This window comes from Antennarius striatus, chromosome 16, assembly GCF_040054535.1.
Source record: "Antennarius striatus isolate MH-2024 chromosome 16, ASM4005453v1, whole genome shotgun sequence".
NCBI classification, from domain to species: Eukaryota; Metazoa; Chordata; class Actinopteri; order Lophiiformes; family Antennariidae; genus Antennarius; species Antennarius striatus.
In genome coordinates this window covers 2853159-2880346 of record NC_090791.1, presented here as the reverse complement: position 1 = coordinate 2880346, position 27188 = coordinate 2853159, and the positions used below count along the sequence as shown (strand labels likewise).

The 27188-nt window shown below is 46.4% G+C and overlaps 1 protein-coding gene across 1 annotated transcript; it reads right to left on the bottom strand.

Annotated features, from left to right (window-relative positions):
• ngfra (nerve growth factor receptor a (TNFR superfamily, member 16)) lies at nucleotides 1–22737 on the bottom strand. Its single transcript, XM_068337697.1, has 7 exons — nucleotides 22468–22737; nucleotides 22200–22293; nucleotides 19920–20082; nucleotides 13898–14260; nucleotides 7689–7929; nucleotides 6280–6482; nucleotides 1–3558 (listed from the first exon to the last, which is right to left on the bottom strand). Exons 2-7 carry the CDS (start codon nucleotides 22236–22238, stop codon nucleotides 3506–3508), a joined length of 1062 nt encoding a protein of 353 aa, XP_068193798.1. The 5' UTR covers nucleotides 22239–22293; nucleotides 22468–22737; the 3' UTR covers nucleotides 1–3505.
• Between the last annotated feature and the right edge of the window lie 4451 nt (nucleotides 22738–27188).

The following is a 27188-nucleotide window of genomic DNA, read 5'->3' as shown; positions in this document are numbered from 1 at the left end:
TGCAATGACATCTGTTTATTGTATTTAGATGCTCATTTCATCTGCACACGGGGGTTTTTTTTTAATACATTTTATAGTGTATTTTTGCATCATCGTCGTATCAACGCTAAGAAATTCACATTTACACAATGCATTTTACATTAGTAGGTAAGTACAGGTGACATTCAGCTTTATCGGAGGTCCTGATCTATTGACTTCATAATAATAATAGTAATAATAATAATAATAATACTGTCGACCCATTAATAGTTTGATGTTATGTCGTACTAAAAGTCCTGGCGGTACCAGAACCTCATCTCATCTCTACAGACTAGTAGCATATAGAAGTCTCAGGTGACGTGTTCATGTTTCTGTAATGTTCCATGACCCTACTGGTTACCAGTATTTATAGTATGTTAGCATACATGTGTCTACCTGTGTGTACGTCTTGCTATATTTGTGCCAGAGTTAATACAGTTTATTTGAGTCTCCAAAGTTCATCTGCAGCTCTGACGACTGAAAACCTTCGTTAGCTCTCGAAATAGTACAAAGAAAAGGCAAATAAAGTCGTAAAATAAGTCAAATCTGAACTTAAAGACCTGACACTGTACACAGGCACTTGAGCTGTGGGAACACTCTTTGAGTGCATTCATTTTACATCGGGTAAGTGCTACAAAAGAACGCATCAGTTAGTAAAAAATACTGATTCTAAGTGTAATAAGGTTAACGTGATTACAAAAGAAACAGGAAAAATGTAAAGACGTGAAACGATCTACGACAAAACGAGGACAGATTTATACCTTGTCTTTGAATGTGTCTTGCATATTTCTGTTTATACGCTGAAAGTTGCTCTGCGGTGGCCGAGATCTAAAATCTGAGATCTGGAAAAGTGAAATTTGTTGTGTGTTTTTTTTTTTAAAAAGTCTCTGCTAATTTTGAGACAGTTTGATTAAAGATGACTCGATAAGTAAATCAAAAAAGTGTTTCCATTTGCTATGTGACAGTTTTTTCGAAACAGAAATCTTTAAAATAAATGGTCAAAGACGAAAAATGAACTGTTAAAAGAAATGTTTTTAAAACAAATGGATAAATTTCATGTTTCCAGATGTTAAATTTACGCCGGCGCGGAACGACTTCAGAATTCAGATTGTACATTCTTCAGTTGTTTGTCTTATCCAGGAGCTGCTTGAGAGTGAATAAGTCAGTTCAGGGTAGATGCAGCCTCTGGTGGGTGGGGGGGTTAGGGTTTTGGGGGGTGGGGGGGGGCAGCTGGAGGGGGCGGGTACTACAGCTGCATCTGTTTTCATGCCGATTCGCCACTTTGATCAGCGGCTGTCGACATGTAGCGGTGAATCATACGCCGTCGCTCTGTTAGCATGTGGTCACATGTTCTCCACACGCCTGCATCATCTTTGAGCTTTGACCCAATTACAGCCAGTTCTTTGTCTCCATCGGTGATGCTGCAGTGAGTCAGGATGGACCGCAAAAGAATTAAAAAGATCAGAAACCGTGAACGTCTGGAAACGCCGGCGACCACGTGACGATTTATTCCTCCATTGTTCTCGTGACCTTTTAGCGGTAGCGATCTGGATTTCAATTCCACAATTGTTTTAAATGAGCCTAACTTGATAAAGAAGAGTGATGATGCTTCGGTGGTGGTGGTGGGGGGGGGTAGGGCGGGGGGGGGGGGTGACATCCCCTTAAGATTTTGCACATGTCAAAATCTGATCTGGATCTGGAAGTAATCATCTGGATCCACAATGTTTGAATTTATAACCCTCAAGGAAAATCCACTACTGTGGGACAACAGATTAGAACGCTATTTTAAGGCAGATCAAATATGAGGTGGTGTCAAATTGGTTGGGGGGGGGGGGGGTGAGACTCTCACAGGCCTAGTTCAGTTACAGTCTATTTGTTAACCATCAAGATGCTGGTAAGTGGATTTGTGTTATTTTTGGATAGAGCTATGCTAGCTTTGTGGTCGTTATGCTAAGCTACGCTAACCAGCTGATAGCATCAATCTCCTTCCCTCTATCTACTCTATCATACGCTACAGATTAAAAAACAACCCCCATCCAATAGTTGATATTTATTTCGTCCTACCCTGAGAAAACCCGTGCCCCTACAAGGACGAACGCCAACGCCATCCCGCTCTTCCTTTACAGTTATCTGTGTTTTTCTTTAAGCGTCACCATGGAGATACGGTAAATGTCAGTGGACTCAGACGGGGGGAGAGGGGTTGCTTTAAGTGGAGCTCCTCCGTCGTGGCATTAATCCCCACGGGGAGCGCCAGAGCCGAACGGAGCGAAGGCTAAACGGAGCCGAAGCTCTCTGGTAATTAGAAGCCGCCGCCTGCCAGGACGCCGCTCTAATGGGTCCCGTGTTGACGTGAGCACCGGCGCGTTAGGGCCTCAACCTGGCTTATCGCACAGACACAGCTGAATGCAAGACAGGAAGCGAGCAGAGGACGACTCCGTGGGGGAGTCCCAATGATCCGCGACAGATGGAATCCGTCTTCCTGCACCAAAATTAATTTGAGAGTCTTCTTTGAGAGCGATGACATCACATCTACTTTTTTTAATTTTTTCGCTCATCACGCGGTTTCGTCTTCCCCGCCATTGCGGTGACTCAGCTCCAGATATGCTCGGTCGAACCTGCTGAGTCAGCAACGTAACCCAAGCCACGAAATGAAAGCGATGCACAACAAACAGGAGATAAACATTCAGGGTGTGTTTGGAACACAATGCCTGGAGGTGCAGGGAAGGGAGTTCAGCGAGGGTTGGAGGTAGGGGATGGGGGGGGGGGGTTGGGGGTGCAGGAGGTTGCAGAGCGAAAAGTAGATCGCCAAATGACTTCTTCGAAAATTCACCTCTTCCCCTGAAGGATGAGTCACTTCAATCTCCAACGGTGACGCAAACATTTCATAAGACATCATGCAAGACAGTGTCCGTTATTATATGAGCGGAAAACGACAAGAAGCTTCGGATGACGCTCCGAGTGACTCACAGACCCCCCCATCACCACCACGCCAATGACAAGGAATGAAAATATCGTCAAAGAACGTCAGCGGAGAGATAGATTAAAAATAAGTGGAGAGAAAATGGAAAACCTTTCTGCTTCTTTACCTTTCAGGCACATTTCGTTTCACGGTGTTAGAAGGAAAACCATCGTCGGATGAAGGCGTGGGGGAGTCTACGTCGGCAGTTAGTCGGAGTTAAGTCAATACATAGTGGAGTAGTTATAGCTGGGGTTATGTATCTCCGTCGCTACAGGTGGGGGTTGGTATTGCGGTCAGTGTCCAGGCACATGGATAGGTAGAGTTAGACTCTATGTGTGGGGATGAAGAGTCAAAGTAAAGGTCCTGGGAGTCCAGACGGGTCTTTGCTCCACAGCCACTTCACGTATGAATGGGAGTCTTTTTCGCTTTCCCCAGGTGGCCCCTTTCCGCCTCCGTTTTGCACCCCCCCCCCTTCATTCATTAACAATCCAAGTCCCCGCCCTCGGCTCTGATGGCTCCTCTTCATCCTCAGACTTCGGGGGGAGGGGTGTCGGATTGAGGGCCGCCATCCACTCTCACAACTGCGGAAGAAGAGGTGAGAAGAAATGATTTGTGGAGGTGTTTAAAAAGGAATTACATACTTTATCAACCCCCGAGAGGACGCTCGATGGCACACGTTCCAAAAATCTGACTCTAAATCGTCCCGTCGGTTGTCAGTCGCTGCCCTGCAGGGGGCCCCGTGGCGTCACTCACTCGTCCCGACCTGTCAGCCGGAGTCATTAGCCGAATGAGGATGGGAGAAAAATGCTCTCTTTTCCCACAAACCTCTTAACCTGCTGTCAATTCAGGGAAGCCATGGAGATGCCTGGGGAATGCAGAGGCGTTCCTGAGAGGGACCCCACCACCCACCCCAACCCCAACCCGATCCGGCGGGTGTATTCTTCTCTTTGGAAATGCATCCATGTGGTCGGAAAGAGCACCACAAGAGGAGAGGGGGGCTTCTTTTGTCAACTTGTGACGCCATACCCGTCCTCTTGTTTTCATTGCTTTACCCTCTTAAAGCGTTGGCTTATAGACGGCGTTCTGTCTCCTGCTGCCTGTATCGGACTCGTCATCATTGACTTAAAGTGGACAGGCGCTAATTCTGTCCAGCGCAGAGCCATCTGTAAAACAAGCACACCCATTCCTACCCTGGTCTCATTTGCGTCTGAAGTGGAGAAGCCGCCGCCTGGACAACAACGGTCATTTTTGCCCGTTTGACGTCGTTCCAATAATCAATACAAGCTGTCCGTCACCCAATCCGTTCAATCAGGACAGCTTTGCCTTATCGGCGTTGTTTTCCCTTTCTCAATCAGCTCATTTGGAGAATCCTGATTGGAGCCTAAGTCGGGATGAAGCGTTTGAATTCGCTGATTGGGGATTGAATTCCGGACGGCTTCACGGTAATCACAACGATTCCCAAGGATGACTTGGGAGACGGCGGGATTGCTTTTCTAATTTGACAAATGTATTACTTGGCTGTTGTGTTGCTGGTTTGCGTGTCTCCCCGTGGAGGCTGGGGTTCATTGTGCGACTTTCCCATTTAAACCTCCATTCAGGCAGATTATGGACCAACAGGGGACGGATTTGAAAGCCCCTCTGTTGTAGTCATATTACATCCATCCATGTTAACTCTTAAAGCTCGTACAGGTGCATTGCACATGTTTAATTTAAATTTTAAATTATATTGATTAAATAAAGTTCTTCGTTGCTCGATGTTTGCATCACAGACGATGCATGTTTGCAGTATTTTATGCTTAAACTGTAAAAATGGTTTGTTTAAATGTCTGCTTCTGCTTTGTCCATGCTTCTGCATTCAGACTTATTAATTAGTCAATTATTAATTAAAGCAATGATTCTGCAGCCAATTCGTTGAGGGTAACTAGAAGACAGACGAACCCATGAGGTCAAATTCCGGACGGCGGCGCCAGGATGTACGATGTGAGCCAGGGATTAGAGTCGTGTTTAAATTTTAAACACATCCAAAAATGGACAATTCTGATGGAAGAGGCTGTCGGGGGTGGGAAAATGTGCACCGCGTAGAGATGCTTCATTTTAATATAGATGAGCGGATAGAAATGAGGCCGGTGGCTCCTGCTGGGGAATACCCTCTATTAATGTTATTGCTGGGAACGCGAGACACTTCCACAGCTCCATTCCTCTTTTTAAAGGCTTATTTGACTTGTTTTCGCTGGAGGTGTTCCCATTATTTTAGCCACCGGCGCAGTTTGGTTCAGCGGCGGCAGGAAACCCCCTGCGATTATCGTGGATTTATGGCGCATATTCTCACCCTCTTGTGAACCAACGGCCCCCAGCGATGGCGCTTTCGCTGCTTTGTCAATGGCTCCAGCGCCTGAAGGCTATGCTAACGCCAATTAGCAGGTGCTAAACGCCGACATCGGATCAGACGTTGAAAGGCCTGGATTCCGTCTCCTAACACCTGCTAATGAGCCCGTCGTTTGGCGAGGCAAGAGAGGGGTTAACGGGGCCGTCGTCTTTCCATCCCGAGCCTCTCCTCCAGAAAGGAGGTCCTTCTTTAATTCAACGAGCAGCAGGCTTTGCATTTGTTGAGCGGAAGAATGGAAAGAGGGACTTAAACGGAAGACAAAAACAAAGTAAGCTCTCCCCAGGCCTCATTAGGATGTAATGGTATCCCTGAAAAGAAAGACGCGGCGGTTGGGATCGCTGGAGGCAGGATTTATCAGCTGTTTGGCTTGTTAGTGCGTTTGTATTAACCCTTACCGCATTGATGCTAACATATTTTGAATAAACAAGTTGGTGATTTTCCCAAAATCTTCTCATCTTTCAGAAAATCACCTATAAAATTCTACTTCCTGGGGTTTGGGTAACTTTCTCTTCATGTAAACGACGTTTTTCATTGTCATATCAAAAGCATTTCCATTCCGCTAATGTTAGATAATGAGTGTCATGCATTCCAATTCTGTCCAATCAAACTTCTCCATAATATTTGTCTTTATAAAGTTCAACGGCTCCGTTTTCTTCTGACTTAATTATATTATGACTCAGTCATGGTTATTATACCGCACGGGTGAAAAACCTCATTATTATACATACAGTACCGCTCCAATACTAATTATGACCTCAGAGCTAATAGATGCTAATGTGGAACAGCTGTAATGGATCGTATCTAATAAAGCAGATAATGACTTTAATGTGAAATTAATGCAGAAATAAAATATTTAAAGTTGGATAAAGCATAGTAACGTAGCACATAGCACGCCCTCCTGACGCCGTTCATTTACCTATCTGCTCCTGGGAGTGTGAGGGCGGGGCCTGGACCTCGGCCTGGGCCTGTTGCTGCTGCTGCTGCTGCTCCTGCAGGCTTTGGCTGTCCACGGAGATGCCGCTGTCGCTGTGCAGCTTCTCGCCCTCCGGCGTCACCATCTGGTTGTTCGTAGCTGCCCGGTTGTTAGCGGCCTGCTTGTTCTGCTTGCAGCTATTCCACCTGTGGACAGTCGTCAGATGCGACATTGGGATATTTGGGTTTTTTACAGTACGTTTGAGCTGTGGACAAATATCTTCAGCTTTTGAAATTGTTTTTGCATGGTAGCAAGAAAATTATAAGCTTTCCCTGTTTGTTAGCAAGTTTGGCTTTTACGCTTACTAGCCAGTCAGGTTGCAAGTTACGTTATTAAAGTAGCATCTACTTACTGAGGTATTTTTTGCATGCCACCAAAGTATTTCTTGCTTACCTTTAACATTTAGGTTCATGCTAATAAAAATATCATTATAGCATGTAATCAACCATCTAGAGCTAAGCTAACATTAGCTAACAATTAGTTTGTTGGGTCGCATGGTAAAGTAAAAAAGACACCATTTTCGAGTCTTTCAAGCTAATTCTGGTTAATAACTACTAAAAATGGCACCATGGTACGTAGTTAGCCATAAATTACATATCAAGAGAATTTAAAAGATGATTTAAAATTAGCTTAAAACTGTAAAAAAAAAAAAAAAAGTCTAGTCGGAGAGCTGAATTAGCGTTAGCTTGAACATAACTGTCCAACAATCTGTTGCATCAAAGCATTTTGCTGCTGTGTTAGCTAACAGCGTCGGCGGTACGCATATGTAAAAGAATAAACACTGTATTAAGATGTTCTTAAGTAGACGGATGACTAATGGGTCCACAATTAAAATATTCATGAGCTATTGAGCGCTACACTCTGGTTAACACTGAAGTGTTTACTTATAAAATATTAGGTGTTGAAGGAATTCACGTAATTTGCAGTCTGTGCATGACGAGGAGTCCAGATGTGTGCGTGACTCTGCGTATAAATCTGGCACTTAAATTTCCCCCGGTCGGCACTTTTCAAACAATCAATGCCACTAATGTGCTTGTTTACTTGCTTCAAATGTGTTTCAGCCTGAGGTTGTATCTGGTAACAAGACTCTCATGTGTGGGTGTGCGCCTTCGCTAATTGTTTGTGTGTTTCATCAGTAGTGTATATTATATACATTCTCTAAGTGGGTGAAAACCTACTGTATATAACCATACTGGGCCTGAATTTTTCACCAAACTAGCCCAAGGCGGGATCTGTCATGTCCAACACCATCCAATAAATCATCACCCTCTTCCGCCCGAGGTGTAAAACCCAATTGTGCTTTTATTTTGGAGCACAAAGCAGCTCTTCTTGTTTTTTTTCTACCCGCTGACCTCTTAAAGACGATGTACGCCACCAGACCGACCACCACGGCGGCCAAGATGGAGCAGTAGATGGGGATGAGGTTTTCATTGAGCCCGTGACCGAGGAAGCGAGGAGAGCCTGCGCTGGACGTGGTGGTCTCTCCGCCCGGTTGCGGGCTATAGGAGCCCTCAGGGAGGAAGTAATTGGTGAAGGAGGGTGGAGTCAAACCCATGTCCGACGTGGGAGTGAAATATGTCGGCAGGAGGGGATCTGTAAGGGGAGAAAGGAGCATCTGTGAGAAAGGAAAACGAGCTTAACCACCGCCCGAGTATGACCAGTGAAGTCTTTATAACAAAAAATAGTACGAGTCCATGTTTGGTTCTATTTTTATTATCAATATGAGAACATCTAAGTAATCTAACTTGAGTTTTAAAATAAAAAAGTAGAGTTTCAGAGCAATCATAAAGGAAATCTGTGATGAATTAGACAAGATAGAGGAAAAATAAAGCTTGAATTTAATTAGCGCTAATCATAAAATACAGCTGATAGTCATGGTCCAACCTCTGGCTACGATGAACCAGATTTCAATCTGTTCAGCAGGTGTTTTATATATACATGTATATTAAATTTCAAATGTGGAACAGTGGTGAAATAACAGCTCAACACCATTGTACCCTCACCGCTAGCACGGCTAACAAGAACTCCCTTCTCCAACAAGACGCTCTGATTCCGCTAACGGTTTGTTTGCTGCGCTGCTGTCACCACACGCCTGATGGGCTGCACACATGTTGCAGCTGTTTCTCATATTCGGATGTGTTCTTGGCTCAGTTGCTGCTTGCAGAAAGACGGGAATGTTCCTCAACTATCTGTCATCCGCCATCCCACCCCACACCAGGCCTGGACCCTGCAGGACTGGTCCCCTGTTCTTGTGATCTCTGAGCGTTGCATGACATTAAGGCCATATGGATCCGTGTAGAACAAGGTCCGGAGGCTTTGGGGAGGGCATCATTTTTAAGTACAGTCTTTTCTGGGACCAGAGAAGCAGGAAGACTCTGTGCTACTGGATGGGTCTGGTTTCTATCCTGGCAAGGCATGAAGAGAAGAGTCATTTTCATAAATTATCCTATTTCCCCTTCCTTTGTGCGCTCTATTAATGATTCAGTGTAATTCCCCGTGTCGCAGCGGCTTCACAACTGCTCTGATGGACAAATCTTCTCCTGACAAAAGCAAGCCTATCCATCAAAACTCTTTCCCAGTTTTGCCTCCCTTCGGAAAACCCTGGAAAGTGAAGCTGAAGCTTTTCTATCGGATAGAAGAAAAGCTGCGAAAGTTATGTAGATTATTCCCTCCCTGGGGGGGAGGTGTAAGCGGGAGGAGGACTGGGCTCGTCCAGCCGAGCCTAAAACTCCTGACTTCAGTTGCCTGGTTCAGATCCAAAGCTGTGATTCCCAGCAGAACCTGAGGCTGCTCCTCATTAGCTTTGTGCCGGCGTTCACAGGATTAACCCCGTGGAGACCCCCGAGGCTTCCTTCAAGCCCAAAGACTGGGACGTTTTATCCCAAATACTTGAGGGGGTCTTCCTTCTTTACATCTGTACTGCTTTTGATGGGTAACGCAACAAATTGCTAACTGATAGACGCATTAGCTCACGCTAATGCTAGTCTATTTAATTTAGATGGCTGAAGAATCAGAAAAACTGTCGGATTGGTCTTCCTGTCTGCGTGGTTGATGACACAGCATTCCTTTCTCCGGTGGGATGGAGGGGGATCGGTTTACCGAACAGTTGAAAATATCTCTCGTATGGACGGAAAAATACAGCACATGTGTGCACCGTACTTAGAAACACAGAAATAATGCAGAGGCCTATTTAAAGCCGCGCTATTGATCCGGATCCGTCTGCAAAGAGGGTCGGGTTCAGACGACTGGAACAGGGCCGTCTGTATTACATGCGTTTCTTGACCTTTCCCGGGACGTAGTCAGGTTTCGTCTGCTCTTCCATGCATCAGTCCGCTAATGCAGGCGCTGCTAACGGTATTAGCCGTGCAACTGGAGCTGGCAAACACAATAAATTGTGAATGGAAGGTGTGAAAATGAGCAAAAGTGTTCCGTTCGTTTTGAACCTTTCCGTTAAGCGCCTTAATAAATGAATGCACGCATCAGTTTCGGCCTAAATGGCGTCCCTCCTGGAGTGGGGGTCTGCTTCATGTAGCACCGAGTCAACATGGGGCAGCTGCAGCTTAACGATATTACACACATCTTTATTATAATTCCCCCAGAAAACCCATGTGGGTGTCGTCCAAACGAGAAACCTGGGGGCGACGGCGGCGACGGCGGCCGACCAACCACAGCTGGAGGAGAAAGGGGAGCTCATGGAGCTTTAACAATTTCAACAAAATAAAACTAGCGTGGGATTTTACGAGCGTTTGGGCAGCGTGTGCAGAGAGATGTGTTTATAAGTGGGGCGTGGACCCGAGCGGGGAAAAAAAAGATTGAATTTTTACGAGCCATTGAGGTCTTTATAGTGAAGCTAACCCCGGGGTCCTGTGCGGAGGTTGTCTTGACCGTTGCCAGTTGAGGGTGGGGATGAGCAGCTATCAGGCGCAGCACATGCACAATGACCTCTTTATCAGCCGGCGAACACTCCCCCCTCTGTCTCCACTCGTCTCCATCGGACTCTATCTCAATCTTCCTCTGTATTTCTCACCCGGCGTGCACACATCCATCAAACGAACGCGTACTACGAATTATTCAAGTGAGCTCTCTGTCGTCTGTTTGGGGGGGGGGGGTAGACAGAGAGGCAGAGTGTTAGGAGAGAGAGAGGGGGGGTGAACAGAGAAGCTGCTGTAAAGTGCTCTGATTAGCTGGAGTAATTATGCTGCAGCGGTGAAGGAACTGAATGAGCACTGGCCACCTTCCACCACTCCGTTAGCCCAGCCACTCAAGGGCCACTGTGGGAAGAGATGGAGGGTGGTGGTGGTGGTGTATGTTGGGGGGCGGTATGATGAGCAGGGTAATAAAGAGGGGGGAGAAGAAGTCTATCTGTTTTTCTTCATATGTCCCTTTCTTTTCGAGTACAACAGACGCGTTGACTCCACGTCTTTTCGAGATGGAGCAGCGCCTCCTGGTAAAAGCTCTCCATCCGAGGCGGATGGATGGACAGATGGATGGATGGATGGATGGAGCGCTTCGATTAAACATGCGGGAGGTGTTTTCAATTTCACATCAAAGAGCTTCACACGTGTTCCATGTCCCGAGTTTAATGAAAAATTTAATGGTTGAAGCTCGCTCGGCGGCGGTGGCGGCGGTGGCGGTGGCAGAGCGTACGTGTGCTACATTTGCCTGCTATTAACCGTATTGATTTTTGATGCTTAGAATATGGAGTGTTTCTGTGTGTGTTTGAGTGTGTGTGAGAGTGTGTGAAGCCGGAGAGGACTGAGATTTAAGTGTGTGCTTGTAGAGGTCATTCAGCGAAACCCGAGTATTAGCAGAAGAACTCCCGGGACTCGTATCGACCCCTCGGTGGCAGAATACCAGCACAGCGCATATGCTGCAGCTCCCTCCGTCTATTTCCATCCCTCTTTCTTTCTCTCTCTCTTTCTGTCCCTGTCATTCTATCATGTAATTGACACTAGCTGACAGCTGGATGTAAACTCGGGATTTAGGGGTTTGACAATATCCCAAATCGCATTTCGTTATCGCAAGAGGAATTAAAAAACATGTTTCCTGGCGTAAAAGACTGACGGGCCAGATGATCGCTCCAACGGGATGACTTCCTGTTTGCTACCGAACACACATCTGCATGCCGAGTCATGGCGGACCACCAATGGAGGCCTGCAAGCTTCATCACCACCATATGTGACTACAGGCATTACCCACAGGCCCCTTGGTGCTCTATAACAGAGCTCGCCTTTGAAACAGGCGTCCCATAAGGTCAGTCGCTGTGCCACCATCAGTCGTCACCATCGCTGCCGCTGCTCGGCTATTGCTCAGGACGAGGCGGGGTCAAAGGTGAGACCCGCTGCATGGGTGGGCGGCGAACGGGTGGGAATGGGTCTTATTGTTGGGCGACTGCAAATCAGATATGGATGGAAAACTGTGGATATCGTGGGGGTTTTTAGGGGGTGTCGGGTGCAGTTTGTTGTGGTTGTTGGTTCTATCATGGGTCACATCCGTTAGGGGACATTGTGCACCATCCTCAATGGTGTTGAAGTCTGAAAGAACAAGACCGCAGATGCAAGAGACCAAAATAAACTTCCTTCATAGCTGGGGTCCGTCTTACAGCTCATGACTTTGGACATTTGCTCCTTTTCGTGGAAAAGAGGGGGGACATTTGGGTATCTCATTAGGTTGCATCCCTGTGGAGGTCTTCCAGTCATTTTCAACTGGGGAAAGACTCGAGGGTAGACCCAGAACATGCTGGAGGGATTACATATATCAAGAGGCTATGCAAATAAAATTTCATTGATTAGTCTTTGGGATCCCAAAATGAGGCTGGGAAGCTGGCGAGACATTTGGGATACCCTTCTTGGGATGATGCCACCCTGGACGAGCAGGAGAAATTGGATGGATGGGTGTCTGGATAGATTAATTAACATTAATCCAAAGCTGTTTTGTGTGGATCAACACCTGGACCAAGACACGTGCCAGCAAGACATCGGATTCCTTCCAAAAGCAGCTCTAGACCGGATCCAAGCAGGACGTGACTGTTTGGACTGTTTGGATGGTCTTCTTTGTGCTGTGGCGATGATTTATCCACCGTAAAAATCAATATGCATTTGATGTTGTTTGGTCATCATGGCGGGAAAAGGTGGTAACGCATCACTGATTCCATTAAAACCTTTTCAAACTCGTCCACGATTCTCACTCTTATCATTCCGCGGTCCATTTCTCTGTTTTTTCTGCCAGAGCTATTAGACTTCAACCAGAGAGAAATTTATGCCCTCCGTGTGGGGGCCACCACATCCGCCACATCACAGCGGGGCACCGACGCTTTTAGAGGTTCATTAACTTCACAGATCAGAATACCTGCTACCTTCTCAGGATGTGAAATGCCAACCTGGAAGAAATATCACAACTCAGGGCCAAGTCCTAACATTTAAATCAAAAGCTATCATAAAACTGTTCATTTGAAAATTATGAAACACGGTGGATCGATATGATCTGCATTAGCAAGTGTTTCTGCTATTAGGTGCTTTCTATGAACCATTTAATCATTCCAACATAAGTGCCTCTTTGGTTTGCATAAAAAGCCCAAGTGAAAGGAAAGAGTATTTCCCGGGGATGAACCGTGACCACAAGCTCCGCCTGGCGAAAATGTTGTTTTGCTGCAACTGCTGAAATATCGATCCGAACCTGGCAGTCCTTAATGCGCTATTTTTAAGAGGGATGCTGTAATATCATGAAACAGAGAGCACTGCCGCCTCAGACTTTTTACCTCCCACACTTGAGCCTTGTTGCCCCCCAATGGGGTCAATTTCATGCCCCGTTCTGCCTGAGAGAATTTACAGCTTCCTCAGTCTTGAGCTTCCTCCGCTCTTGGGTGCCGGGCGACTCAGGCGACTTTTGCTCGGCGGAGAAAGTAGATTTTTCATCTTGTTGACGCTGCAGAAGTCTTTGACCTTTTAATGTTAAAGCACTCAACTTCCTGCCATTTGAAAAAATGACGATCGGCAACCTCTGACTGTGATTTCAGATCTATATGATGGCTCCAACACGGCGCTGAACTTCAGAGAAACCGGCGTGTGGGTGTGTTTTAACGTCACACTCTCAACTAACCTTTGTGATGCAATTCAGACAAGCCCTGGAGGGAACAAGTCTTTTTGGTTGGTTGAGGTCGAACAACATCGTTGGAGTCTAACACCAACAATCACACCACGGCTACCTTTAATCAAGACCCTAAATGACAGTTTCATTCTTTTGGACCAGAGTTTTCTGCGATGCGCTAGCACCATGTCCGGATTGTGTCCTTGCCTAATACCTGGAATTTCGCTTTGATAGTCTCCAGCAAGATAGTCTTGGGATAAGCGATGCAGAAAATGAGTGAATGAATGAATGGACCAGACTTTCGTCCAAGTCAGAAGTAAGACCGTCAACTCTGACACCAGAGGTAGAAACAAAAGATGAGAATCTAGACAATCTAGCATATTCCATGTCAAGTTGGTTAATTGTTCAAAACTGTCGATTTTGTTGCACTGAGGACACAAATCAAAGATGTCGACTTTGTTCTGGAGGGACTTACTATGACAGACAGAGTCGCTGACCGGCGTGCATTCTGCCAGCTGGATCTCGGTCTCCTCGTCGCAGATGGTGCAGGGCAAGCAGGGGTCGAGGGAGCTGTCCCGGTCGGAGTAGGTATCGTCCAGACACTCCTCGCACATCGTGTCGTGATGGTGCTCGCAGTGCGTGAACACGCCCTGACCCGCCGGGCACACCGTGCACGGCTCGCACTGGGCCGACATCTCGCTGAAGTAGTAGTTGTAGTCGCAGACGCAGATGGCGTCGTTGGAGTCGGTGCAGGGTGTGTCCATCCGCATCAGGCCGGTGCACTCGGTGCAAGGCCGGCACTCCTCTGTGTGGCTGTAGTTCTCAGAGAAGGTCTCACCTGCAGGTAAGAGGAAGGTAGAAGGAGGTGGAAGAAGCAGGTTGGAGGACGGGGAGGAGGAGGAAGAAATATGATGAGATAAACAGGAGGATAAACAGTGAGCCTAAAGGCATTAATCAGGTTTGCTGTGCGTTCATTAGAAGGGAGGACACATTGATCCACTGGGCTCTTAGTGATTTGTGCTCCGGGACAGGAGAGCTTCTCTAGTTGGGGGTAGGGGGGGGGGCAACAGCCTGCCATGCTCATTGCTATCGATCGTGATGTGTTTGTGCTGTGCTTGGTGAACTGCTTTAATCTCAGTCCTGCATAAAGTGCAGGTGCATTGAAATGCTCACACCAACGTGATCCAGTAATTACTTGGATGCGTTTAAAGACTTAGGGGAGTTTCAGCAAGTTGTTAAGTCGTCTCTCAGGTGCTTGAGTAAGGTTTGTGTGTATTTTTTTTATTGCATTACCTCATGCAAACTCATTTACACACATTTATTAAACGAGTAATTCATCGTGTGATATTAAAATTTTAGTTGCAAAGCCACACAAGTGCAAACTATGTGCTTTAAAAAAGTATTTTATGAAGTTTAAGCATCAGGACCAATACGGAGAACCAACAGTTGTGTTAGCGAGTCTATAGCCATGCTAGCATCTCCATCCGGCTTCACGTAGCATGCTAGCACGCTCAAAATCACAAGAATAACTTCACGAGATGAAAGTTTTACTTCTTCACAGGGAAATCAGGAATGTACGATCAGTCAGGACCAACTGTCATTAGCATCCCAGTAGCGTCACCACAGAACAACCCCGTTGCAGCACATTTATTACTGTTAGATTGTGAGCTAAGGCATTAGCAGCCCACAGCCTAGTTGTGCAGAACAGTGTTGAACAGATTGAGCTAATGGCCAAGCTGACTAATTGCCTGCTGCTTTTCAATTACTTCAAACATTTGAGATGAGCTCTGCAGGAATGTTTGCATTGGGAGGATTAATCAAAAAGGAAGTGATAACTTCAAATTAGCTTATTCTTACACTGAGAGTTCCCAGGGGCAGAAGTCGATCTATTAATATTACATGTTCATTTTCAGATATGATTGGATGTCGGCTGAATTTAGCATTCAGAAAGAGAGGCCGAGTGTCGTTTGGGTGAATATTTAGATGCTAAAGCGACGGTCATCTGTCAAAAAGTGGCAGGTTGGGCAAACCAACAAAAAGTAGTGCTGCCGAAGTTCCTCCATCCAAACTTTTCACAAAACGAGGTCAGGAAACCAACATGTGGAACCAACTTTGTAAAATCTTAAATTAGCACCAGGGGGGGTGTCTGTTTCACTCTTAATTTCCTCAAATGAAGCGTGCAGTCAGTTTAAACCGGTTCAAACCCTCCGTGGCTGGTTGTCTTACAGAGAAATAAATCATTTCGATCGGGTGTAACTGTCAGCGAAGCCAAACAGATGCGTTTCCCAGCTCTTATCTGCATATGCATATGGATGACTGTGAGTGTCGTGTTGAGCGACAGCGTCTCGCTGGTGTGAAAAACCCTTCAGCGACATCCCAGCACTCTAAGCGGCTCTGGCGAGTAAACATTGGCGCAGACTTGAAGCGCTAAACGCCTCGTGAACAGTAGCGGGTGAAGACTGTGACGAAGACTCAGGTGATGTTCAACAGGCAGATGGAAGAGTCGGATTGGAAATGTTTGTTGAAACAGGCTAGCCGGGTGGTCTGGCAGGTTTAACCCAATGCATCATGGGGGATTCTGATGTACGACTAGAAGGGGAACGGTTGGGGCGATCGGGGTCGAAAGTGACTTCCTTCTGAGGGAAATGCACCAATCATCAGAATCTATCCTCGCTCCTCGCTCTTATGACCGTCCAGAGGCAGCGGTGCTGGGAGGCGGCGACGCTGATGGATCGATCCGGACGAGTAACAGACCCCAGAGGTAAACATTCGTTTGAATTTGCGAGCTTGAAGCCTTTGTTTTCTTTTCAGTCGGGCTCGACCGGAGAAAGTTCTCCTCATTCGTTTCAATTATCCTGCAGAGCGCAGGCCTCCCTCGCTAATTTTAACTCGCATGCATGAGACGCTTTTTCAGTCCTGGTGTGTAAACAAGTCTAAATGTGAACATATGCAACAGGGAAGAGTGTGTGTGTGTGTGTGTGTGTGTGTGTGTATTTGTGTGTGTGTGTGTGTCAGCACTTTCACCTGAGATCTACAGAAAGCAAAAGGCCATCAAGAATTTATCGTCTTCAACAAAGTGCGATCTTTTATCTAATCGCCTCGATGGATCAGCACCTCTCAGCGCGTTAAAACTGATAAAGACAGATGTGTAAGGTGGGGGGGGGGGAGTGACACTGATGACCCCCACCCCCACTCTACCCCTACAAATCCGGATGCGCTTCGACCCCATTAGCGTCATCAATAATTTAGCTCTGAACGCCACCCACTGACCTTTGCAATCAGCACTTTAGGCGTAAGCTTTTAGAGAGGATGGCCACGCCCCCCCCCGCTGTCCAGTGTGCCGCCACGTTTTCTGTCTGACCTCAATGCCCAACATAGAAAAAAAAAACATTTGCCTTTGTAATTATCGCCTAGCTTTATTGGTCCACTCCCAAAATTGGAGTTCTCCAAATTCTGGGGGCGCTTCAAAAATTTATGATGCCTTTTTTTTTCATCAGGCCATGTTGGAATTCTATGTCACGGAGTCCATTATCTCCCCAGCGATTCGCAGGATGTTCCGTCTACCGACTGGTGCGGATTTACCTTTTTTCCGATCTCCAGTCAGGGGTTTTTTTTGGGGGGGGGGGGGGGGGCAAGTTTTTCTCAATGGTTCCGCTAAGTGAGACGAGTCCGTCCCTTGACAGCAGAGAAAAGTGGAGGAGGCTGATAAATATTTCAACACTGCTGATGTTGGCACTCATCCCGAGTCGGGACCACGATGGAGAAAGTCGGGAAGAAGGAAGGGGAGGAGGGGGATGCACAGGCAGGAAGTAAGGAATTAAGGGGGTTCACGTTAAATAAAGAGGAGGCAATGTTTATGGCGGAACCGGAAATGAGTCCGCTGACTTCTCCAGGTCAATTATTCATGTCTGCAGTTTAGCAAATGTATTTAAAGCTGTAGGTTGGCGTTCCCGCTCCCGTATAAATCCCCCTCGGCTTTATTTTAGCGCCTCTGGGACGATAAAATTTAATCTCCTGAAACAAAAACAATACAGAAGGCTAATGAAAAAAGCATTCACACCTGAAAGTGGATATTTGAGCTTTAATTGAGTATTAATCAGACGCTGAATGCCATGCCTGTTCTGCAGAGCGAGATAAATGCTTTACAGATAGAAGCACAATAGGCTTTTCAATAGGGTTTAATTAGCCGCATCAAACGAGCGGCGAAGCGGCGACGTAACGCCACGCACGACGGAGGAGATCGTGCCCTTTGGTGCACGGCTCCCCGATGCCGCTTCATCCGCTGGCACAGACGATGAGTCATAGCAGCGAGGAAGAGGAGGAGGAAGAGGAGGAGGGTGGGGGTGGAGAGAAGAGGAGACACGACAGGAGTTGTTGGGATTCGCCGCCGTGGAGAAAAAAAGGAGGAGGAGGGAGGGAATCACAGCAGGAATAAAAGAAGGAATAAAACACGATGACGTTACAAAAGCAGGAGCAACTCCTCCACGACACCCAGTCACTTCTCCGTTGTAATCTATTACATGCATGACAAGCGTTAACTCACTCGCCGTCGACACGACGACACAAACACATGACCGGTCCTCCTCATCTCCACACACGAGCTCCTTTCACGCACTCCTCCTCTGAGATTGTCTTTCTTTGAGGCACTTTATTCGAAATCGTCTCGCTGTCACGCTCCAGAAGGGAGAGAATTGGTTCCCCCCATCCACCACCACCACCACCACCCCAAGCCGTCCCCCTCTACCCGTGGCTGCAGCTCTCGACTTCCTCTGGGGGAAATATAAAAACTTCAAAGGGGTGAAATCAGCCAGAATTCTTATTAATCTAAAGCGATGCACAGATTAGCATCTGTTGTGCGAGGCGGTTGACGGGTTCACCAGTAATCAGGCCGTCCCGTTTCTTTTGGGCACAACACATTCTTTCCATCCCGATTTTTAATAACGTCCCATTAATTGTCATCTTCTTCTTGTTTGCATGCACCATTTGGGTCTGTTTACATGTGTTGTCTGGATGCATTGATGGCGTCAAAGGAAACTCCACATCTGCTTGAGGCCGATTGAAATGGAAATAAATCACACAATTAGCTCGCAGATGCTAATCGCTAGCAGAGAGAAAAGAGTCGGTGCGGAGAAATAAGCACAGCAAAACGAGGGCCGTTTGTTTTGTAGCATCGGTTCTTCCTCTTCTTCGTCATGTTGCAGCGTTGGCACCTCTCCCAACTGATCATCTGCGCGGCTAATGCTAATGGTTCGCAGCCTCCAAAATACATTTGGAGCCACTTAGAAGGAGGAACGCACCGGGGTCCTGGTTTTTGTTCCCTGGACACCTGATAAACGGTAGAGAAGACACTTTTTAAATAAACGAGCAAATTGGACAATGAGGGGTTTGTTTTGGCTTTGGTTTCGGTTTGGAGATCAGAAACGCGAAGCCGACGCGTGGATGAAGCTGATGAAGCTAACCGGGGCGCGAGCCGCTGACGGTGTCGTGTGACGCCCCACCTGATTCTCTCCAGATTGGATTTATAATCCGCTCATGTTTGACAGGTCGGAGGAAGCGAGCGTTTCTGCAGAGTTTCAGCAAGTTGGTGTCATAAGAACTCCTCTATGAGGGGGGGGGGAGCAGATTGGAACCACATTGATGAAATCTGTCAGCATTGAGGTCCGAGGACTTTTCCTGTCGAGGGTTTATTAGCTGCTAATATAGGGGTTAGAACCTTTTTTGGGGACTTTTTCCCCACCTGGGAGCCAAGAAGATGTCGGTCCCGACTAATTCCTGGTGTGTTTGGGTTAGTTAATGACTTATTAACCCTGAATTACCCAATTTGTTTGATTGGAACCACATTGACGAACTCTGTCAGCCATGAAGTCCGAGGACTTTTCCTGTTGAGGGTTTATTAGCTGTTCATAAAGGGGTTAGAATGGTTTTTTGGGACTTTTTCCCCACCTGGGAGCCAAGAAGATGTTGGTACTGACTAATTCCTAGTGTGTTTGGGTTGGTTAATGACTTATTAACCCTGAATTACCCAACTTGTTTGATTGGAACCACATTGATGAAACGTGACAGCCATGAGGTCCGAAGACTTTTCCTGTTGAGGGTTTATTAGCTGTTAATAAGGGGGTTAAAACCTTTTATGGGGGACTTTTTTCCCATCTGGGAGCCAAGAAGGTGTCGGTACCGACTTATTCCTGGTGTGTTTGGGATAGTTAATGACTTAGTAACCCTGAATTACCCAACTTGTTTAATTGGAACCACATTGATGAAATCTGTCAGCCATGAGGTCCGAGGACTTGTCCTCTCGAGGGTTGTTAATAGAGGGGTTAGAACCTTTTTTGGGGGACTTTTTCCCCACCTGGGAGCCAAGAAGATGTTGGTACCGACTAATTCCTGGTGTGTTTGGGTTAGTAAATGATTTATCAACCCTGAACTACCCAACCTGTTGACACACTATACCTCCTGGGGGCGTTACCTTTCATTCTAAAAGTGAAATCTGCACTCACTGTCCAAACACTGGGCGCAGACCGTCTGCGTGGCGCCGCAGGCCTTCGTCACTCCCTCCCCAGGCGGACACTCCAGGCAGCATTCCCCACCGCTGGTGTACTGGCCCGAGTCGCAGGGGAGCAGCACCGCTCTCTCCGTCTTGGACGCCAACCCTAACACCACCTGGCAGGCCGGGACAGCGAGACGTCACACACTTTCACACACACATGCAAAGAAGTGGATGGAAATGGAAGCCAGGTGTTCCTGACATGAGGAGGCATCATAAATCATGTTGTCTCCACCAGTATTACACTCTGAACAAGGAGGACGACTAAACTGCCCTAATAGCCCCCCCCCCCCCCCCCCCACAGCCTCATCAGCTCTAATAGTACAACCCTGACACACATACACACACATACACACACAGGGGCCCAGGCAGGAACCATAAGCGTCCGTGTGCTCAACATTAAACATGTCTGTTCTAATTACTGTCCAAACACACACACACACACACACACACACACACTCACACCTGATGAGGACTTCCACTAGTCAGTTTATTTTAAAGTCACTGGTTAATTTAAATATTTTTTCCAATAAATTTCATCGAATCTGATCAGATTTTATGGAACCTGTTGACAAAACGTGAACATTTAAAATCTGTGTTGCATTTAAAATAATCCAGGCTGACTTTTAACAGGACTGAACGTCTTTCTGAGAAAGTTTTGATTTATCTTTTTTCTACTCAAATAGGAAATAATTTCCCCTCCTCAAACATTTTCTCTTCTGTCATCTTTTCACTTCTGTCTCTTTTTCTCAATCAGTTCCAGCAGTTTAAACTTCAACACCTGCAGCTGTAAATAAAATGCTTTTTGCTGCGTCTCTCTTTCTTCCTGTCTCATTTCACGGTTCGATTTATTTCGCACTTTATTTCTCTTCCATCTTCCTCTCTCTCATCCAGGCGTCACTCTTTTATTCTTCTCCTTCTCTCTTTGCATTTTTCTCTGACTTAAATGTCACAAAGCAGAAGAACCGAACGCTGCGTTAAAGGAAAAAAGTTATTCATTGTCTTTTTGAATGAAACATGAGACATTTCCACATGAAGCCCCCCCACCCTTCTTTCTCTCTCTCTCTCTCTCCTCCCTGAACATCTCTCCACTTTTTGTGCGTCTGCAAAAACTAACATGATTTCCATCCTGAACCTCCAGAGGGTTCCCCCTTTTTATACCTGCATGGGGTGGGTGGGTGGGTGGGGGGTTAAGGGGGATGTGGGGGTGGACGGGGGGGGCGAATCGTGTCGCTGCTGCATCAACTCCTTTTCCTTTTGACATCTCCCTGGAATATCGCTCAGCGCGCAAACAGTTCTAATGACGGGAACATGTCCACAAAAATAAAGAAAGGGGGGGGGGGAAGTCCCGTGACGCGTTTGTGACACGAGTGGTTTCCATTTTTCCTCAATTCAACGGTCAATTTGAGAGTTTGTTTCTAAATTTAAATCCGCCACCCTTTAGAGCAGCTGTCACAGCAGAGCGTCTCCTCACATCCGCGGGATGCCCGTCAGACCAGCTGCCGAGGACGTGCCGGAGGATGCGCCGCGCCGCCAGCCTCCATAATCAACTTTTGCGCATTAACGGAGGAGCTGTTCTGCGTCAGAATCAGCCAGACGAGAGTTTATTGGATTTACTGCGTCGAAATGAGCTGAGAATTAGAGATGACTTCTCCTCATTGATGCTGTTAGGGTCTGGGGGGGGGGGGGGGCGGGGGGGTGAGGCGCCTAGAAGGGTGGGATGGGGGGGGGGGGGTCCTGGATGTCTGGATGGAACCCAAATGTGAAGCAGAGATCTCAATTTTCCATGAACTTGTCCCAGCAGGGCTGTCTTGAGTTTTCCTGGATTTTCTACAGTGTGTGTGTGTGTGTGTGTGTGTGTGTGTGTGTGTGTGTGTGTGTGTGTGTGTGTGTGTGTGTGTGTGTGTGTGTGTGTGTGTGTGTGCGTGTGCGTGCGTGCAGCATCATGCATTTAAAACTCCTTGAATGTTTTTGTTTTTTTTCTCAATATATTTTGGAGGGAAACTCCGCAGCAGAGACTCCTAACATCACTGGAACCTCAAATGCATCACCACGGGGGGAGCGGAGGGTTATGTGGCGGGGGGGGGGGGGTGCATGCAAAAACTATCTGCAAAAGTCCCTACAGGATTAATTCATTCAATGGATTAAAATAATCTGACAGCATTTCATGAATAACTCTGCTGGATGGAGGGAAATTGCGCGCGTACCGGAGTTGCGTCAAAAGGCGACTTACCGCGGCGCACAGGATCCCCAGCGACACGGCAGCAGTCATCCTGCGTCTCCGGCTGGACCCACGCGAAACGGGAGCTCGTTCAGAGGAGGCAGCGCTATTTGGAGGAGGAAGAGGAGGAGGAGGAGAGCCCAGCAGGAGTGCGCATTTTAAGTCCAAACGCAAGGATTTGTTGGGTTTTTTTTTTTTTTTTTGGGATGGGTGGGTGGGGGGTTCTTTTTTTGGGGGTGGGGGGGTGAGTTTTTATCAATGGATCCGCACCATTACGCACCGGAGTCAGCTGCTCCCCTAAAACACCACCGCACCGAGAGAGGAGGAAAGAGAGGAGGAGGAGGAGGAGGAAGAGGAGAACACCGTCCTGTCCGGAGAGCAGCTCAGCTGGAAGTGCACTGCGGAGGAGGAGAGGAGAGGAGTCACGTCCACCCTCCAGTTTTATGACTCCTGATAGGACTCCCGCAGTAACACTGTCCAACCTGCACCTCTCTCTCTCTCTCTCTCTCTCTCTCTCTCCCCCCCCCCCATCTCACGTGACGTCTGATTCATTGCCAAGTTTGCTTAAAAATGATTTACATTTATTGTGTAACGTTCCTGCATGACTCATTCAGCAGCATCACACCTCCTCTGCCTCCCTCCAGTTCATTTGTACTCCGTGACCAAAAGTTTGTGGACACCCCTGCCCATCTACTGGCATTTACTGCATTTCCCATCCATCCATCCATCCATCCATCCAGCATGTCGCAGGTGGAGCTGGACACCGTCCCAGCTGACACCAGATGAGAGGCGTAGTGTGCCCCCGAGCAGGTTGTTAGATCATCACCCTTGCATGTTTCCTGTTTCGACACAACAGTCCATTGTTTGGTGTGTCAGAGCTGGAGCTGGACCCAGTCCGGCACCTCTCAGATGAACTGCTGACTGCCAGATACGGGTCTGACCTCACCGATGCTTATGGGAGCAAACCTGGTCCCTGAAACCAGGAGTGCGGAGGCAGAACTCAAATGAGTGTAATGTTAGAGTGTCCACATACTTTAGGCAACGTTGTGTATCACTTACTCTAAATTAATTGCTGCTGACACAGAGCCAAGGCTGCACTTTGTGCTTCTGTTGTGCAGCATCGCTTCATCGCGAGGTGTTTCTTTCTTCTTCTTTTTTTAATTTCCTAACAAACAAGCCAAATAGTAGAAATAGCTTAACACCTTTCAGGAAGAAAATGAGCTCTAAAACAGAAGCGCTTTAAAATAAAGCCTCAAAACTCTCCCTGAGAAGCAGGTCAACGCACAAACACCTAAAGAAAGGACAACTGCAGGAAATAAAGGTGTCTCTCGATTTATATACCTCCATAAAATATGCTTTTATTGTTTTTTTTAGTGTAATTTCTGCCTTTATGTTTGTCTTCAACATCCAACATGACTCATTTGGCTGTTGCAGTACTCTTGTTCACCACTTGGGGGCGCCGGAAGTGATCCAAGCTCAGCAGCAGCAGCAGCAGCTCACACTTGCACTCCTCTGGGGTGATTTAGATGCTGATGAAGAGTGAGGTTACTCTTCCCTCGAAGAGGAGCCGCTTCCTCTTCATCCTCGCTGAGATCAGGTGTCACGTGTCGATATGCAGGTGCAGGAACCTCCTTCTAAAGGACCGTTAAAGACAGTCCTGAAGTGTATTTGGGTTTGAGCATCTCAAGGTTTGAATCAAATGCATCCATTAACTCTATTGCAGTTATTTATCTTTTAAAAAAAAAAATATATATATATATTTATGACAAGATGATATAAATTTGGTACCACCACTCCAAAACCACTAATGCACCTCCAAGCTTTGTAATTGCATTTGATGCTCATTGAGGTACTTAGTCTTCACACTGAAGGAAAAACCAGTGTTGATGGATATTGATCCAAGACGGCGTGATGATGAGGCTTTATCGGCGTCCGATCTTTTTCCCCGGGTCTCCTTCCTCCTCCTCTTCCTCCTCAACGATCATCGGCTCGTGGGACACGGAGCCCGATTGCCCCTGAAGAAGGAGGAGCAGGAGATTCGGTTTCACTGTTGAGATCCGAATGCTCTCCAGTATCGATTCTGGGGATGCATCAATTTTCCCACTTCCTACATCCTCCTTTGAGATCACCTTTGCTTACGTCTCCGACTGCCCCTCATTCTGATGACTTCGATGGAATTCTTCTTCATCAATACCGTCCTCTGATATTGTGGATCCAGCTTTCGTTGTGTCTCATCACCACCATGAAAAAAAATCTATAACTGGGGCTGACCTCATCTGGCAAATCATCGCTAATAATCTCCACCGATGCTCGACAGCGATGTTTTTGTCATTACGCCGTTGTCGGAATCCGATGTACGACAAGGTTCGTTTGAAATGCATCCGTCCAGCATCCAGGAATAGAAAGATGTCCTCTGCATGTGCTCCACTGGTGCGATATGAATATGAGCTATGGATATGCGCTGACGGAGGCTTTGTTGGGATACATGTTTTTTTCTCGGTACGGATCGCATTTCAAGCTGTGTGATTGGTCAGCGAAAGGAAAGGTCATGTCAGCGGGCAAGGTCAACAGATAAAATACAACCATGATGGCGACTCTCTTTGTCCATCCTAGCATTAGGCTTTGCAAATTCAACTCCTGGATCTTTTTCTTGGGCTCGGCAGAGTCATCAGCCACCACCACCACCACCTATAATTGGGCTGCGATGGGCGATTTATTTCATGAGCCCTTCCTCAGGTGACCCTTGTCTACGGAAAGTTAATGTTTGGTAAAGTTTCGATGAAAAAAAGGTTCAGAATATATTTATATATTAAAAAAGAAATATGGGCACCAGCGACCAGAGTGGAGTTTCATGGAGAAACTGAACTTTGTTTAAACTGTCCCGAAGCCTTTGTGGTAAAACACTTAAAAGAATCACGTTTCCATTACGCATGTGAATGAGAAGCCTTTTTCATATCCCATCATGACATTAAAGCCTGTTTTCATTGAACGGCTCTACCTGCGCTCGAATCCAAACAGGTGTTCCCTGTCTTTTGTTACCCCTGTTCCAACTGGTTATAAATAAAGACCGACTTGAATTGAATACAGCCACGGTTAGTGACCACCCCAAGTATGTCAGCTGTGAATTCAAGATTGCCAATGATTTCCAACGTCTAGACAAAGCTAGCGCTAGCAGAGTAACAGCTGTGGCAGTAGGTGGATAAATTAGCGGGTTGTGTTCCGCCTGCTGCCTTTCAAAGCCATGTTATTTTTGGCACAGCTGTTACAAAGACGACCAGATTGCTTTCTGTTTAGCGCCGAGAAGCGATGACCAGCAAACACGGGATGAAAGTGCGAGTTTACTCCTTCATTTAGTCTATAATGAAGACATGAAAGCAGATTGAAATGTTCCAGGACGTCGGTCCCGCCGGAATGCCAGTCGGCCATTATTACCCCAGGAGATTTGGTTTGGCCGATGGCAGATGAGATTTGCATTGTCAAAATGAGGTTTATGGAGAAGCAATCTGAAGCCTGACAGGGTGATTATGAGAAAGCTGCTGAGCCGTCCAATCAATATTTCTTTTCACATTGTCTGTTTCCATGAATATAACAAACAATCAAATATCGAATGCATGAAAATATCTTCAGATTTGACAGGAAACAGAGAGAAGAGACATGATTTGACTTGATATCACTGATGAATGACTTAAAAACTTTTGGGTGAAATTCATTCAGTTGTAATAGAAATTATGATGCAAAAAAGGCCTAGAAGTAAATTAAATCGGGCTTCCTTTGTCTGACTCACTCAAACTTGAACATGATGCATGTAAAGAACAAAAACGACTTCATCGTCAATCACATCTCAGTTGTTCACATCCTGATAGCAGGACGGAGACAAATAATGTCCACTTTGTTAAAGACATGAGTTCAGATCTAAAGGAAACTAGTCGGATAATCAAACTAGAGGAATGTATTTGTACTCTTTGATGCGGATATAAAACACAGATGTTCTGTAAGGCAGAATGAGACGAGACTTTCTCCTCCTGGGGTTTAAGGGTGTCCTGACCCCGTCGTGATGTCAAAACCGAGCAACGATTTCTGATTTCTGACAGAATTCGGCTTGGCCATCATTTAAAGTTATGCAGAAATGGAACTTCACCTGTAGTTGGTTGCAAGCCCAATAGCGGAGACTCGTCATGCTTTACAAATTATTCATTATTATTTAAATTAAAGATGGACCCCAGAGCGGTCTTCAAGATGTCTTATTCTACGTATCGCAGCTCAAAATCAAAACTGATTGATCGTTGTTTTCAGCCATAAACTATACTTCTACGAAGAGTTCCATCCTGAAGGAGGATGAGAACCAACCTGCAGCTGGCGGCTCTCCTGGGACAGCGAGTCGGAGATCAGAAGGCTGTCGAATTACATAAATCACACAGATTCATTCTGGATGCACGAGAAGAGCTCAGTTTATTACATCATCGTGCTCAGGCTTTCTGCTCTGTAAATTAAATACCAGCTGGTTCAAATGTGGAATGCCACGGTTAGCCACTGTTAGCCGTGATTAGTCACGGTTAACCACGGTTAGCCGACGATCTTGCTTTCCTCTTTTAAATCTGATTCTTCTTCCACCTCCTCATTCACAGCCGGCCAAGCAGGACAGCCGAAAGTTCACCCCCCCCCCAATCATACTTTTACCTGTTTACCGTTTTTCACATAGCGGCTAGCATTAGCGAAAGCTCTTCATCTTGATGCCATGTGCCCTTCCTTCCTTAATAAATAGTAAAATCCCTCCTGTCTCACAACATATTTTATTCCAAAACAGCCAAATTATTGCTTTGCTGCTGAGAAAGTTGATTAAAAGTCTGGTTTTAATGATTTTATTCCGTTAGATGTTGTTGTTATTAGAAGTCGATTTTTTAAATTTTAGCATAAATTTCGACCTTAGACTTGATTTACTTCTTGAGCCCAACTGCGCTCCAGATGTCAGGACTTTCTTCTTTACATTACATACATGGATCT